Source organism: Lactuca virosa, chromosome 3 (assembly GCF_052849685.1).
Source record: "Lactuca virosa cultivar CGN04683 chromosome 3, Lactuca_virosa_CGN04683_v6, whole genome shotgun sequence".
NCBI classification, from domain to species: Eukaryota; Viridiplantae; Streptophyta; class Magnoliopsida; order Asterales; family Asteraceae; genus Lactuca; species Lactuca virosa.
In genome coordinates this window covers 47,191,683-47,207,585 of record NC_136428.1, presented here as the reverse complement: position 1 = coordinate 47,207,585, position 15,903 = coordinate 47,191,683, and the positions used below count along the sequence as shown (strand labels likewise).

The 15,903-nt window shown below is 34.3% G+C and overlaps 1 protein-coding gene across 3 annotated transcripts; it reads left to right on the top strand.

Moving 5' to 3' along the window:
* The first annotated feature begins 13,312 nt into the window (after positions 1 to 13,312).
* On the top strand, positions 13,313 to 15,119 carry LOC145162295 (uncharacterized). 3 transcript variants are annotated; one of them, XM_079081476.1, is made up of 3 exons: positions 13,348 to 13,418; positions 13,597 to 13,670; positions 14,138 to 15,119. In XM_079081476.1, the coding sequence occupies exons 2-3, from the start codon at positions 13,656 to 13,658 to the stop codon at positions 14,882 to 14,884; spliced, it is 762 nt and encodes a 253-aa protein (XP_078937602.1). In that variant the 5' UTR covers positions 13,348 to 13,418; positions 13,597 to 13,655; the 3' UTR covers positions 14,885 to 15,119. The 3 variants fall into 3 exon arrangements, with proteins under 3 accessions (XP_078937603.1, XP_078937602.1, XP_078937606.1); XM_079081477.1 differs by lacking the exon at positions 13,597 to 13,670 and having other exon boundaries at positions 13,313 to 13,418; XM_079081480.1 differs by lacking the exons at positions 13,348 to 13,418; positions 13,597 to 13,670 and adding an exon at positions 13,449 to 13,548.
* Positions 15,120 to 15,903: the final 784 nt, after the last annotated feature.

The window sequence follows — 15,903 nt, the reverse complement described above, 5'->3', positions numbered from 1 at the left end:
TTTTTCCGCAATAAAATAAATTTTGATTTTGTCTTATTTATTTATCCTTGCAATGGTGTGTATGAAAAATTGATGTTTGATTGTTTCTATTGTTAGCAATAATGGATTCTTTATTATGTAATTTGTGGAAATGTCGAGAATTTGCCAAATAAGGGAAGATTCTCATCGCCCAAGTTTCAGTTGGACAGAAACTTGGAGTCATGCAACTTGGTTGCGTGATGAATGAGAAACTTCATATTTGGAAATTAGACTAATTCTTTGACAAAGTGTCAAGAGAAGGACTAGGAGATCGAGTACACTAGGTTGTGCATTGATCAAGTCCACCACAAGAGTGATAAAGATATTCGTCATGATTTACTAAAGTTTAGTAAATATGGTTATACTTATAAGATTAAGTATAATTCTGAGTTAATTGAAAGAGTTTCAATCAATAGCAGAACGAATAAGAAGAATCAAGTAGGCAGAAAGATAAAAGTTTCTCTATTTTTAAGAAGAAGGGAGAGTACCTTTTATTGTGTTTTATGATAAGTCTTAATGATTAAGAACTATTTCTCAATTGGTCCTCTAAGTGAGTCTTAGTGCATTTGTATGTCTAAGAAGAGGAATAGAGAATTATGGAAATAGTTAAATCAATAAGTCAATCATACTTCGTTCCAATATCAAGTCTTAGAGTCAAGATTCTGACATGAGTGACAAGTCTTAAGTAGGTTTATAACACTCGTCAAATGTGAATTTTGGAAAAGTTTTCTTATTCTTGCGCATTTGAAATTGGTAAGTTATGATGTCTTTGGATAAGACAAAGACCAACCAAGACCAATTGTGTGAAGTGTTAAACTTGACAAAAGGCTACACTAACTCTTGAATATTTGTTTGTCAAGAAATGTTTCTTGACAAGAGAACCTTATATGTCAAGGAGTAAGTGGGAGTCTTAATGGTCTTGAAAAGTTTCAAGAACAAATCAAGAGTAAACCTAGTTAATCATCACTAGCGCACGACTTGAGGCTTATAACCTATCGTGTTGACATTATTTTGTTTCTGTGCCATTCCAATTAAGCTAAATATGTATGTGAGTTATATGAGTTCTCATTTGAATGCATAAAGACAAAGCACTTGATCAATGGAAAGTACATTGATATGTAAGGGTGAGTTGCTAAACCACTTGGAAGACATGGTGGGCACTCGTGTTACCATGAGGCAATAAATCAAGATTGAACCAGTTCAGTCCATATGGTTTTGGATTTGTAGCAAACTTTCGTTTTTGACAAATTCACATGGATAGGAACACATACATCATAAAATCTAAGTGTCATAAGGTTTCCCTCATTCATGAAAATGATTGTGAGGAAATGCTTTCACTAAGAGAGATTTTAAGAAGATAGCAATTGTGAAAATTGTATTCTCAAATTCGATTATGATTACGACATCCCTTTTCATAGTTCGAATTGTGAGATTTGGCAACTGGTCTGAACATTTGGGACTTAGTAACATAAATTCTGAATTGTTTAGACATACATGTGAGCTATCTAAGGCAAAGATGTATGAGCTTAAAAAGCTTAGATAAAGGCTTATCAAAGCATTAGGTATTACAAATATGAACTTAAGGAATTCAATAAGCATTGTTTTCTGGAAGTTCAATTGTTTTCTGAATACATGTCAAAGCTAGTGGGAGCATAAGTGTTATGCTGGTAAGAAAATAATCATCATGTTAGTGGGAGCATGTTTATTATGGTAAGTATTGCAAGTTAGCAATATTAATTATAGAAAACAAAGATTCACTTTGCAAAGTTGCAAGGGTTGAAAAGTTGTTTTGCTATAATTAAGGGAGAGAATATTATACTTCGTTTCAATATTCTAAAGCTTAGATCGAGAAATGTTAATAAATTTAGTCAAGGATACATAGTGCATTCTCAATATTCGATTATGATTACGGCATCCCTCTTCATAGTTCGAATAGTGGGAACATGGCACATAAAATATTATGGCAGAAGATTGATAAAGTATCATATCTTTATGTAAGACATTATGCATCGTGTCCCATACGCTTAGGGTATAGGATCGATTGCAAATGCTATAATATTTGACCATTCTAAAATTTTCCAAATACCTAGGGCATTAAGAGGGAAAAGGGACTAGAACTGGATTTGACTAAAATAATTAAACAACTATCAAAGGATGATCTAAGGTTCGCCAATGATTTGTTACTTGTGAGTAGTTGGAAGTATAGTATTGGATGGACCATATCGACATTATTATGAATAGATAAGATTCTATTTAGAATGAGTTGTCATATGGCAAATATGGAAATGTTTCCATATTGGGAGTTGGAAATTGAGAATTTATGTCTAGATTAGAAAACTTTATGCAAAAGGATGTTCAAAGAAATGTACTTTGAATGTGAGACTTCACGTCTATGGAATTGTCTTGTAACAATTTCCGATAGAATACCTTGTAATTTCATTAGCCGGGTCTTGGTGACTTTCGTGCTGTGACATTACGAAAGAATCATTGCATAAAATGTTAGAATCTGACATATTCTAAAAGTGGTAAGAATTTGGTATTCTTATACTAATAATAAGGATTGGGGATTGTGAAATGAGTTTCATTGGAAAAGTTTTTCAATTGATCTATTTCACAAAGTATGGACCATAGGAAACCAAAGTGTGCATGCTTGGAGCATGGGACAATTGTGGTTATAATTCGAGTAATAAGTTGATTTTCTGAAACAGTAAGCAATGACTAATGAGTAATCAATATGGTGTTTAAATAAAAGTGTTTTTATTTACGCTCAAAAGCTTTGGGGCCATATAGGATTAATATTATTATTGCGTTTCACTTTGCATGTTTTGACTTCCAGAATAACTAGGTTATTCAAACATCCACAGTCGGTCATACATTGGAAGTAGGTATGAAGGAAGACTGTCATGAATCTGTCTGTAGATTGTCTGAAGTGTTTAAACATAGCACAAGTTTGTTGCAGAGTTCATGAGTGCTTTGATAAGATTAGAGTATTGGATCAAACCCACGCTCACTTGAATCACTTCATGGTTTTTATCATGAGTAATTGTGAGACGATAACATTGTATATTCTTGAAACCGAGACGTGTGAGTTGTTATTTGTTGGTCGGTTGCGCATTGATAATAAGAAAACGCACCAGTAACTTGGTGTTGTAAAACTTATTGTTGTGTGTGATTCGATCAGTAAATGCAAGCGAGCATTTGAGTCGAAGTTTATCCATTCCTTTTACCCAAAGTGGGATAAAAGCGATATCTGTGGGCCCCTCGATGATTTAGTGATGACCCTAAGCGCTTGGCCAAGCCGGGACTAAGTTGATGTGTTCAATTGTAGTCTGTTGTCAGTCGTCATAAATCGGAAGTCGGGAAACAGTATAGAGAGAATGATCGAATTTCATGTCTTGTGTCTATACTACATCTTGAGAATGGAGGAATATATGATCCCTTATCTAAAGGACACGCGTATCTGATAAGATCAGAGTTGACAGCGGCTTTTGAAAGCTACGATTGCTGATCAGGTTCTGAAGTTATGCAAAATAGTTATTAGACTTATCCAAGTGGGAGACTGTTGAATTAGTGTCTAAGTCCATAACTATTTTGGTATGTACTTGACCCGATTATGAGCATGGTCCTTTTGGGTTGCCTTCACCATAGCAATATGTAGGATGAATTAAGGAGAGAAAGGTTTAATTATGATTTATTAATATATTATAAGAATAATATATTAAAGGAGAAATCATATTGTTTAATTAATATTAGTCAAGAATTAATTAAGAATTAATTTAGTGGCTAAAAGAGATTAATTAAACTTAGGGGACTGGAGTTGTAATTATAAGATAATTACAATTGGGCTATGGATCACCTAATAATATATAGGTTGGACGAATTCTATGGGAAGCCCATAAGGAATTCGTCCAAGGGATATGTTAAAGGAGTCCATGGGCTGCTTAGGGCCTAAGCAGTCAGATTAGGGTTTCCTAGTTGCAAACCCTAATAGCCTACATGTATATAAAGGACCCCTATGCCCCAAAAACGTGGCTAACTAATCCTTTAGGGTTTCCAGCCGTTTTTGATGCCTCCTCTCTCCTCCCTCTTCATCCAAGTTGCTTAGTGGTGTTTGTGACTCCATTAGAGGTGCAACACTTGAGGCACTAAGCTTTCTGAAGCCAAGGATTGATTGTTATTGCTATATAACAATCAAAGGTAAGATCTAAACCCTAATTTCAATTATAGTTTATTAGATCTAGGGTTTATGGCTTTGGATTATCAATTGCATGTTCATTAGACAAACTAGATTCAAAGCTATTAGGATTTGCATATACACCATAGGATTGATGTATTGCTCGAAACCCATCAGTGGTATCAGAGACTAGGGCTGTTTGTTTGATGTATTTGATGCTATAGTTGATTATTCATGCTTAAAATCGAAAATTTTTGGTTTCTGGGGGCTGGACTCGCCGAGTCCATGGCTGAACTCGCTGAGTCCATAGTGAACTCGACGAGTCCAAGCTAGACTCGACGAGTCAGAGTCGCAGATGGAGCAGATTTCGGGATTTTGACCTGTTTTGGCTGTGGATAATTGCCTAAAACGTTTTTTATTAAGAAAATCCGATTTTTATCAATATTTGGAGATTATCCTTGCCAAAATAGAAGATAATTGTCAAAATTTAGATAATCTTTTTTTTATTAAATAAAGATTGATTATTTGTAATTTGGATTTGAATTATCTTGTGAAAAAGTTTCAATTTTCCCCTTTAGGTTTTATAGTTTAAATTTGAACTTAAAAGTTTTGTTTTTTGAAATTTGAATAGTTGAACCCTAATGTTTTGAAAGGTTTCAAAACTTGTCCTCAAGTTTTGGAATTTGAATTTTTTGATTAAAAGTTAATTTTTGAAATATTTAAATTCTAAACCCTAATGTTTTGAAAAGTTCAAAACTTGCCCTCAAGTTTTGGAATTTAAAAGTTGATTAAAAGATTAATTTTGAAATGTTAAAATTCTAAAACCCTCGTATTTTGAAAAAGTTCAAATTACACCCTTATGGTTTTATTTATTAATTAAGGTGTATAATTAAAGGAGATTTTATAAACCCATAAAGTTTTGGTTTACATTTAATTAAATTAAAAGTATAATTTATTAAATTAGACCACCTAGTATTTTAAAAGTGTAAAATACACCCTATACTATATATATGTAACATTAAAAGTCTAATATTATATATATATATATGAGTAAAGAGTCAGTCTTGCCGTTAGTAGGCCTCATTCACGAAGCTGGTCTATAAGGGGTGTTTAAGGAAATTGCCTATAAAATGACGATTGAATGGGTATCCACTCTTACCCACCGCACTCTTGACTAGTGGAGGGTCGTTAGCCGAACGGGTAGGATAGGACGAAACCTTCCATTATAAGTATAATGAAGTACAAAGTAACTAAATGCTTTTATAAATTCCCAAATCATAGTTACTTTAGGCAAAATGTGAAATTATATGCTAATCCATGGAATTACACTTCACACCCTTGCCAAACGTTACTGGAGCGTGCGTGGTTAACCGGCACACTAATTTGGGGTTGACATTGGTAGTGAAGGGTGGCTCGATGTTTATCATAGATCAATGGAGCGTGTGTGGTTAACCGGCACATTGATTAGGTGATAGTATCATTGAGTGCATCACGTAGATTCGTATGGTTATTCACACCTTGTTTGTGATCCTCGACATCCCAGTCGCAAATTTGAAGGGCATAATCGAGATTAAACATGCCATTGAAAAGTTCAATGAATCTCAAAAGACCTAGGAGTTTCAATTCATTTAAAACTTAAACTTCTTTTTCATTTTTCATGGTGGAAATTGTTAATCGTCATTTGCCTACCTTCAAATATTCTGCAACTAGATTACGACATCCCTCTTCTAGGTTGTAGAGTATTGTGTTGGATCCTAGCCTTGATGTTTCATTTGGGTGTTACATCAAGGATTCTTATCAACTAACTTGAATTTTCTCCCGTTTTGTAGATGTCTAAATCTTAAAATGGTCTTCCCAAGTCCCTTGGAACAAGCTTTCCAAATGAAGATGACGTTCCACGATACGATCAAGGAAATGAGAGTCATGCTTCACTTCCTCCACCTCCTCCAATTAATCTCCCTAACCCACAAGTTCAAAGGCTTGAAAAGTTCAAGCTCACTCAATCCCTTTTGGCAAGTAAACACGAAGATGGAAAACCTGTGTGTGCACACATCTTAGAGATGAAGTCACACATTGATAGGTTAAGGATGATGGGTGTCGATATCTCATAAATGTTGGCTGTTGACTGGGTTCTTCAGTCACTTCCTGAATCATATAGTGAGTTCGTTAGAGAGTACTATATGATGGACCATGACGTGACCCTCATTGATTTGACCTATTTGCTTATAGCTGCTGAATCAGAAATGATTTGGCGTGCTGATCGAGCAAATTTGTCTGGCAAATCAAACTCCCAAACTTCAATGGACATTGAAAATGGTGACATTGGAAATCCAGAAAAGGTAAATTCTGAGATAGTTCCTTGTGCCATTCCAAAAGAGTCCATCTGCTTCTACTGCCAAGAGAAGGGGCATTGGAGACGAAGCTGCCCTGTTTACCTGAGAGATCTAAGAGATGGGAGAGTCAAGACGTATGGCTCTACTTCAGGTAAAATCTATTAACTAACTCTATAAGTTCCTATTCTTTGATTCTTAATACATGATGTGATAAGATTACATTTTGATGTTTTTGCAGGATCGAAGAAAAGAGAGGAAGCTTAAGGAAAAAGCGTGTTGAATCTGATCATGAAGAAATGGATTTCGATCGCATGGACTCGAGGATCATATTTTTGAGCTGCTACTCTAGAGTTAGGATAGAATGATAAGAAATATGAAATAACATAGTTTTTCAGTTGAATTGCATTGTAAGGACAAATTTTTCCGCAATAAAATAAATTTTGATTTTGTCTTATTTATTTATCCTTGCAATGGTGTGTATGAAAAATTGATGTTTGATTGTTTCTATTGTTAGCAATAATGGATTCTTTATTATGTAATTTGTGGAAATGTCGAGAATTTGCCAAATAAGGGAAGATTCTCATCGCCCAAGTTTCAGTTGGACAGAAACTTGGAGTCATGCAACTTGGTTGCGTGATGAATGAGAAACTTCATATTTGGAAATTAGACTAATTCTTTGACAAAGTGTCAAGAGAAGGACTAGGAGATCGAGTACACTAGGTTGTGCATTGATCAAGTCCACCACAAGAGTGATAAAGATATTCGTCATGATTTACTAAAGTTTAGTAAATATGGTTATACTTATAAGATTAAGTATAATTCTGAGTTAATTGAAAGAGTTTCAATCAATAGCAGAACGAATAAGAAGAATCAAGTAGGCAGAAAGATAAAAGTTTCTCTATTTTTAAGAAGAAGGGAGAGTACCTTTTATTGTGTTTTATGATAAGTCTTAATGATTAAGAACTATTTCTCAATTGGTCCTCTAAGTGAGTCTTAGTGCATTTGTATGTCTAAGAAGAGGAATAGAGAATTATGGAAATAGTTAAATCAATAAGTCAATCATACTTCGTTCCAATATCAAGTCTTAGAGTCAAGATTCTGACATGAGTGACAAGTCTTAAGTAGGTTTATAACACTCGTCAAATGTGAATTTTGGAAAAGTTTTCTTATTCTTGCGCATTTGAAATTGGTAAGTTATGATGTCTTTGGATAAGACAAAGACCAACCAAGACCAATTGTGTGAAGTGTTAAACTTGACAAAAGGCTACACTAACTCTTGAATATTTGTTTGTCAAGAAATGTTTCTTGACAAGAGAACCTTATATGTCAAGGAGTAAGTGGGAGTCTTAATGGTCTTGAAAAGTTTCAAGAACAAATCAAGAGTAAACCTAGTTAATCATCACTAGCGCACGACTTGAGGCTTATAACCTATCGTGTTGACATTATTTTGTTTCTGTGCCATTCCAATTAAGCTAAATATGTATGTGAGTTATATGAGTTCTCATTTGAATGCATAAAGACAAAGCACTTGATCAATGGAAAGTACATTGATATGTAAGGGTGAGTTGCTAAACCACTTGGAAGACATGGTGGGCACTCGTGTTACCATGAGGCAATAAATCAAGATTGAACCAGTTCAGTCCATATGGTTTTGGATTTGTAGCAAACTTTCGTTTTTGACAAATTCACATGGATAGGAACACATACATCATAAAATCTAAGTGTCATAAGGTTTCCCTCATTCATGAAAATGATTGTGAGGAAATGCTTTCACTAAGAGAGATTTTAAGAAGATAGCAATTGTGAAAATTGTATTCTCAAATTCGATTATGATTACGACATCCCTTTTCATAGTTCGAATTGTGAGATTTGGCAACTGGTCTGAACATTTGGGACTTAGTAACATAAATTCTGAATTGTTTAGACATACATGTGAGCTATCTAAGGCAAAGATGTATGAGCTTAAAAAGCTTAGATAAAGGCTTATCAAAGCATTAGGTATTACAAATATGAACTTAAGGAATTCAATAAGCATTGTTTTCTGGAAGTTCAATTGTTTTCTGAATACATGTCAAAGCTAGTGGGAGCATAAGTGTTATGCTGGTAAGAAAATAATCATCATGTTAGTGGGAGCATGTTTATTATGGTAAGTATTGCAAGTTAGCAATATTAATTATAGAAAACAAAGATTCACTTTGCAAAGTTGCAAGGGTTGAAAAGTTGTTTTGCTATAATTAAGGGAGAGAATATTATACTTCGTTTCAATATTCTAAAGCTTAGATCGAGAAATGTTAATAAATTTAGTCAAGGATACATAGTGCATTCTCAATATTCGATTATGATTACGGCATCCCTCTTCATAGTTCGAATAGTGGGAACATGGCACATAAAATATTATGGCAGAAGATTGATAAAGTATCATATCTTTATGTAAGACATTATGCATCGTGTCCCATACGCTTAGGGTATAGGATCGATTGCAAATGCTATAATATTTGACCATTCTAAAATTTTCCAAATACCTAGGGCATTAAGAGGGAAAAGGGACTAGAACTGGATTTGACTAAAATAATTAAACAACTATCAAAGGATGATCTAAGGTTCGCCAATGATTTGTTACTTGTGAGTAGTTGGAAGTATAGTATTGGATGGACCATATCGACATTATTATGAATAGATAAGATTCTATTTAGAATGAGTTGTCATATGGCAAATATGGAAATGTTTCCATATTGGGAGTTGGAAATTGAGAATTTATGTCTAGATTAGAAAACTTTATGCAAAAGGATGTTCAAAGAAATGTACTTTGAATGTGAGACTTCACGTCTATGGAATTGTCTTGTAACAATTTCCGATAGAATACCTTGTAATTTCATTAGCCGGGTCTTGGTGACTTTCGTGCTGTGACATTACGAAAGAATCATTGCATAAAATGTTAGAATCTGACATATTCTAAAAGTGGTAAGAATTTGGTATTCTTATACTAATAATAAGGATTGGGGATTGTGAAATGAGTTTCATTGGAAAAGTTTTTCAATTGATCTATTTCACAAAGTATGGACCATAGGAAACCAAAGTGTGCATGCTTGGAGCATGGGACAATTGTGGTTATAATTCGAGTAATAAGTTGATTTTCTGAAACAGTAAGCAATGACTAATGAGTAATCAATATGGTGTTTAAATAAAAGTGTTTTTATTTACGCTCAAAAGCTTTGGGGCCATATAGGATTAATATTATTATTGCGTTTCACTTTGCATGTTTTGACTTCCAGAATAACTAGGTTATTCAAACATCCACAGTCGGTCATACATTGGAAGTAGGTATGAAGGAAGACTGTCATGAATCTGTCTGTAGATTGTCTGAAGTGTTTAAACATAGCACAAGTTTGTTGCAGAGTTCATGAGTGCTTTGATAAGATTAGAGTATTGGATCAAACCCACGCTCACTTGAATCACTTCATGGTTTTTATCATGAGTAATTGTGAGACGATAACATTGTATATTCTTGAAACCGAGACGTGTGAGTTGTTATTTGTTGGTCGGTTGCGCATTGATAATAAGAAAACGCACCAGTAACTTGGTGTTGTAAAACTTATTGTTGTGTGTGATTCGATCAGTAAATGCAAGCGAGCATTTGAGTCGAAGTTTATCCATTCCTTTTACCCAAAGTGGGATAAAAGCGATATCTGTGGGCCCCTCGATGATTTAGTGATGACCCTAAGCGCTTGGCCAAGCCGGGACTAAGTTGATGTGTTCAATTGTAGTCTGTTGTCAGTCGTCATAAATCGGAAGTCGGGAAACAGTATAGAGAGAATGATCGAATTTCATGTCTTGTGTCTATACTACATCTTGAGAATGGAGGAATATATGATCCCTTATCTAAAGGACACGCGTATCTGATAAGATCAGAGTTGACAGCGGCTTTTGAAAGCTACGATTGCTGATCAGGTTCTGAAGTTATGCAAAATAGTTATTAGACTTATCCAAGTGGGAGACTGTTGAATTAGTGTCTAAGTCCATAACTATTTTGGTATGTACTTGACCCGATTATGAGCATGGTCCTTTTGGGTTGCCTTCACCATAGCAATATGTAGGATGAATTAAGGAGAGAAAGGTTTAATTATGATTTATTAATATATTATAAGAATAATATATTAAAGGAGAAATCATATTGTTTAATTAATATTAGTCAAGAATTAATTAAGAATTAATTTAGTGGCTAAAAGAGATTAATTAAACTTAGGGGACTGGAGTTGTAATTATAAGATAATTACAATTGGGCTATGGATCACCTAATAATATATAGGTTGGACGAATTCTATGGGAAGCCCATAAGGAATTCGTCCAAGGGATATGTTAAAGGAGTCCATGGGCTGCTTAGGGCCTAAGCAGTCAGATTAGGGTTTCCTAGTTGCAAACCCTAATAGCCTACATGTATATAAAGGACCCCTATGCCCCAAAAACGTGGCTAACTAATCCTTTAGGGTTTCCAGCCGTTTTTGATGCCTCCTCTCTCCTCCCTCTTCATCCAAGTTGCTTAGTGGTGTTTGTGACTCCATTAGAGGTGCAACACTTGAGGCACTAAGCTTTCTGAAGCCAAGGATTGATTGTTATTGCTATATAACAATCAAAGGTAAGATCTAAACCCTAATTTCAATTATAGTTTATTAGATCTAGGGTTTATGGCTTTGGATTATCAATTGCATGTTCATTAGACAAACTAGATCCAAAGCTATTAGGGTTTGCATGTACACCATAGGATTGATGTATTGCTCGAAACCCATCAATTTCTTCACACCTCCACCATTCTCTCTCTAAACCTCCCAAAACTCCCCTAGCGCTAGAAGAAAGCCCCGGAGCGCTCGACGGCTCCGAGAAGAAGAGCTTTCGGCTCAGAAGTTCTGCCCCTGCAGAGCGCGGCTTCTAGCCAAACCCCCTCGTAGGTAAGATACGCCTACCTAATTTTTAATATAGCTTTTTATTTAAATATAGTAACGTTATTAGGACCTTATAATAATTATTTGAGCTATTATTATGGGTTATATAAGTGTCGTTATAATATCTTTTTAACCACTCGCGGTACGGGGAATCCGATTTGAAGGGGCGCCTGGGTTGTTGGATTTCAAAAGTGATATATGCCAAAATGATCATGCCCTCCGGTGTTTTATGTCTGGCCCCTGTCTGTACATAGTGGTTGGAAAATATTGTTTAAACGCTTATATAATAATAATAATAATAATAAGACTAATAATTAGTCACGGTAAATATTAGACTAAAATCTAGTGGTAATAATACTAGGTTTCGTCGAAGGAAATTATTTTAAAGTAAACGAAGCGTTGTCCGAGTAACGAGTCACCACCTTATCAAGTGAGTGCATAGTTACTTTCATCTTACACATAGATATGAAGTATTTTATATAAATTACGTGCTATGTGTGCATATAACCTGTATACTTGCTATCTATGCTGGATGAATGATTTTATACATGTTTTAAAGAATTTAAACTGTATATGTATTTTATATCTACGAATATGTTGGATAAAACATGGGTAGATGAATGATGAGAGATGAAAGATGATATGAGTGAACATTGGCAGCTATAGACTTAGTGCCTAATAAATAACATTGGCAGCTATGGACTTAGTGCCTATTGGATAAACGTCGGTAGCTATGGACTTAGTACCTGATAGATAAACGTTGGTAGCTATGGACTTAGTACCTGATAGATAAACGTGGGTAGCTATGGACTTAGTACCTATTAGATGAACACTGGTAGCTATGGATTTAGTACCCGATGAATGAACTTTAGCAGCTATGGATTTAGTGCTTTACGAATGAACATTGGCAGCTATGGACTTAGTGCTTGTCTTATAAACCCTGGAAGCAAGGGACTTCAGAATGAATGAATGCAGGATAGATGACTCTTAGGGTAGACCCTTAAGAGTGAGGAAGATAATGGGGATGGGTAATTGGGTTGATTGTTTGATGTTTAAACATAATAATTATATTATTGTGGGTTGAAAACCCTATGTACTCACCAGGTTTCCCAACATGACCCACTCAAGCTTATTTGAATCGCAGGTGCCGATACGAAGTTACATTACACTGAGAGATTAAAGAGGTGTAGATCACTAGTGTAAATGAATGTAAGTTCTGTTTATGCGTATGTTTCTGTATTGACAATGACATCCCAAATGTTTTAAAATGAATAAAAATACATTTATTCGGAAATGCTTTGATAACGTATTTATCATGTTTTACTGGGAACAAATTCCGCAACATTTTTATCAAAAGAAGTACTCTGATTTTTATAAAGCATAAACAAAATCGGTCTTTTCTAGCCGTGAAAATGGGGATGTCACACGAAAGGAAGAAAGGAGATGAATCAAAAGAGAGAGAGAGAGAGAGAGAGATTTTATTTTGTTTTATTTTTAATTGTTTTTTAATTGTTGTAATAAAAGAAAAATGGAAAATAAAATAATAAGGGGCAAATCCGTCATTATAAAAAATTTAATAAGAAATTGGACTAAACTCGCAACAAAATGAAACTATTGGACCATCATTACGAGCCAAACTCATTTTGAACCAAAATTGCTAGTTTTGACATACCACAGAGACCATTCTTGCAATTTTGTCTTACATTTTTACAAAGATCATGAATTTTTGTAAAGAAACATATATTGTGGTAAGAATCTCAAAACTATTTTCATAATAGAAGAGATCTTTATATTGATAAAACTAAATCTTAGCTTTAAAAATATTTTAAAAATAGTATGATATAAAAATATGGAAGAGATCTTTATCCCTTGGCACGCACGCTTCTTCAGCTGTAGCATCGGTTAGTTCTTATACGGTCGCCGGTTGCGAACGGCGCTCCGTTGAACCCAAGCAAGGTTAGGTTATGTTTCCTTAATTCTTTTCAATTCTCATTTTCTAATTCTTCATTGTTGTTGATCGACGCTATCCTCTCCTCTATGCATTTGGGTTCAATTTTTTTGTCCGACTTGACAGAGTTTTATATGTGTATGTATCTGTATAGATCCTAACAAGTATATTTTCTGATTTTATTAGTGAATGATCATTGATTTGAATTTTGATGAGAGTATGAGACTATTGCGATCAGTTTATTTATGATCTCTACACAGGTATTGCGTGATCTCTACTCCTATCCAAATACATGAACACGAAGTTACGCCTCGAAATCCCAAAACTATTTTGGTCCAGATACAGCTTAGTTCGCATAATTGACTAATTGTTTGTTAACTAGAATATAAACAATGTACAATGTCTAAGTTGATAGTATTTAATTGTTGATTCGAGAAAGAATCTAGCTGCTGATTATCGCCTCGGTATAAATAGATAATGTATTTGCCTTTCAAACAGTGTTTTTGCACATAACTTTCTCTGAAAGGCTACTCTTTGCCTATTGTATTAAATTGAACACATACAACTTCAATAAAAAGAGTAAACGCTAGTTGGATACAAAGTCTTTAGTCGTCTTGCTCCATAACATGATTATGCATGTTCTAACATCCTTAATTTTGACTTTTTCTTTTGTTTTGGTAGGGCTTGTGTAGAATCTGACTAAATCAAGTTCTATTTGTTCTTGCAGATTCATCATCGAATATTACTCAAAGTGTTTAGTTTTCTTGCAATGAATCTCCCACAGAAAAGAAAAAATCCAGAGCCTAAACCAAAACCAGGTGGTGGTCTAGCCGAATCAGATGGCATGGTACTGGATGCGATCAAAAGCAAAAAAGAAATGGCAATCTTGAAAAAGGACTTAAAGGAAGAAACAAAACTCCCAGACTCCATTTTCAACAAGTGTCTCAAGAATCTCCAAGCTTTGGGTCTAATAAATGAAGTTCCCCATGTCCAATTCAAGACCAAAAAATACTATATTGCAGCAGAGTTTAAGCCATCAGAAGAGATCACAGGTGGTTCATGGTATGAAAATCGGGAACTTGATCAGGACTTCATTAATGGTCTTAAAGACTTTTGCCTAAGGATCATTCGTAAGCTAAAGGTTGCAACTGCTGATGTAGTAATGGATATAATCAAGAACAAAGGGGTGTTAAAAACTGATTGCACGAGTCAGCAAATAAGTGAGATATTGAGGTATATGGTTTTGGATAATAAGATTATAGAGGTGAAGAGTACTGGATTGGGTGAATATCATTCCATTCCTATTGGGAATTTATGTTATAGGTGTTCATCAGATGATTCGTCAAAGAGTTTAGAAACAGGGGCAATGATGTCAATTCCTTGCGGTGTTTGTCCAAAAATTAGAGAGTGTACGCCTGGTGGACTTATCTCTCCAACTACATGTGTCTACTATGCCAAGTGGTTGGATTTCTGATCATGACACCATGTTTCCATTTTCTGCAGCATCGAGGATACTATATATAATATAGTTTAGGTGTTTGATTTCTTGATCTTTTCATCCATTAAGACCTGTTTGTCTTTTATAAGTTTGGAATGTTTGATCTTGATTCAATGAAAATATTCTTTTGTTAGACATTGAAATGAAATATGTTATCTATCTGGAGTCAAGAATGGAAAGTGGAAATGACTTTCTTTCAGATTCATTTAAACATGCGATTCTTTTCCTAGTCATTCAAACATGTAGTCTGTTTTGGAGTCAGAATGGACAATGTATGCCAACTAAGCACCCAAAACTGGTTGGATGTGCAATAAACGGTTATATTGATACAGTTTAACAAAATTTCTAGATTTAAAGAGCCTAATCGTATTATTTTATCATATAGTTATTTTCATTTTCATTTTCATTGTTATTATAATTATTACAGATAAATACAAGAGATAGCAATGTTTATGTATCTATCATAGCCATGTCATTGTCCATATAAGATATTCAAGTATAATATAAAAGATGGGAAGCACATTGCAATTTCTTTTTGCATTTAGTCATGTTCACTGCTAAGAATTATGGCAAATACAATTGTTAGTAACTTAGTACTCATTTAGTCATGATCCTACCAAAAACTTTAAAACATTATTATACCACTCAAAACTTCACGCTCCATACCATTCTTGTATTGGAGGCTTCCGCTTTGGACATTGATCAAATTGAAAAAAAATCTTATCAAATTTTGTCCAGCAAAAGAAGAAATGTAGACATTAAACGTAAGCTATTATTCTACTATTTTTCTTCCACAAAATTTGTTTGTATAATTCGACCACACAATTCGTTCATTCTCAATTTTCGATTATTTATTTGCGCCTATAGTGTTTTTTCTTTTACTATTGTTGAGTAGGGCTATATAAGAAGTGAGAGCCACATCCTTTTTTATTTTTCTTATATTTTTAATACTTTATATCAATTTAGTTTAGTTTTCCTTATAATTGTAAAATTCA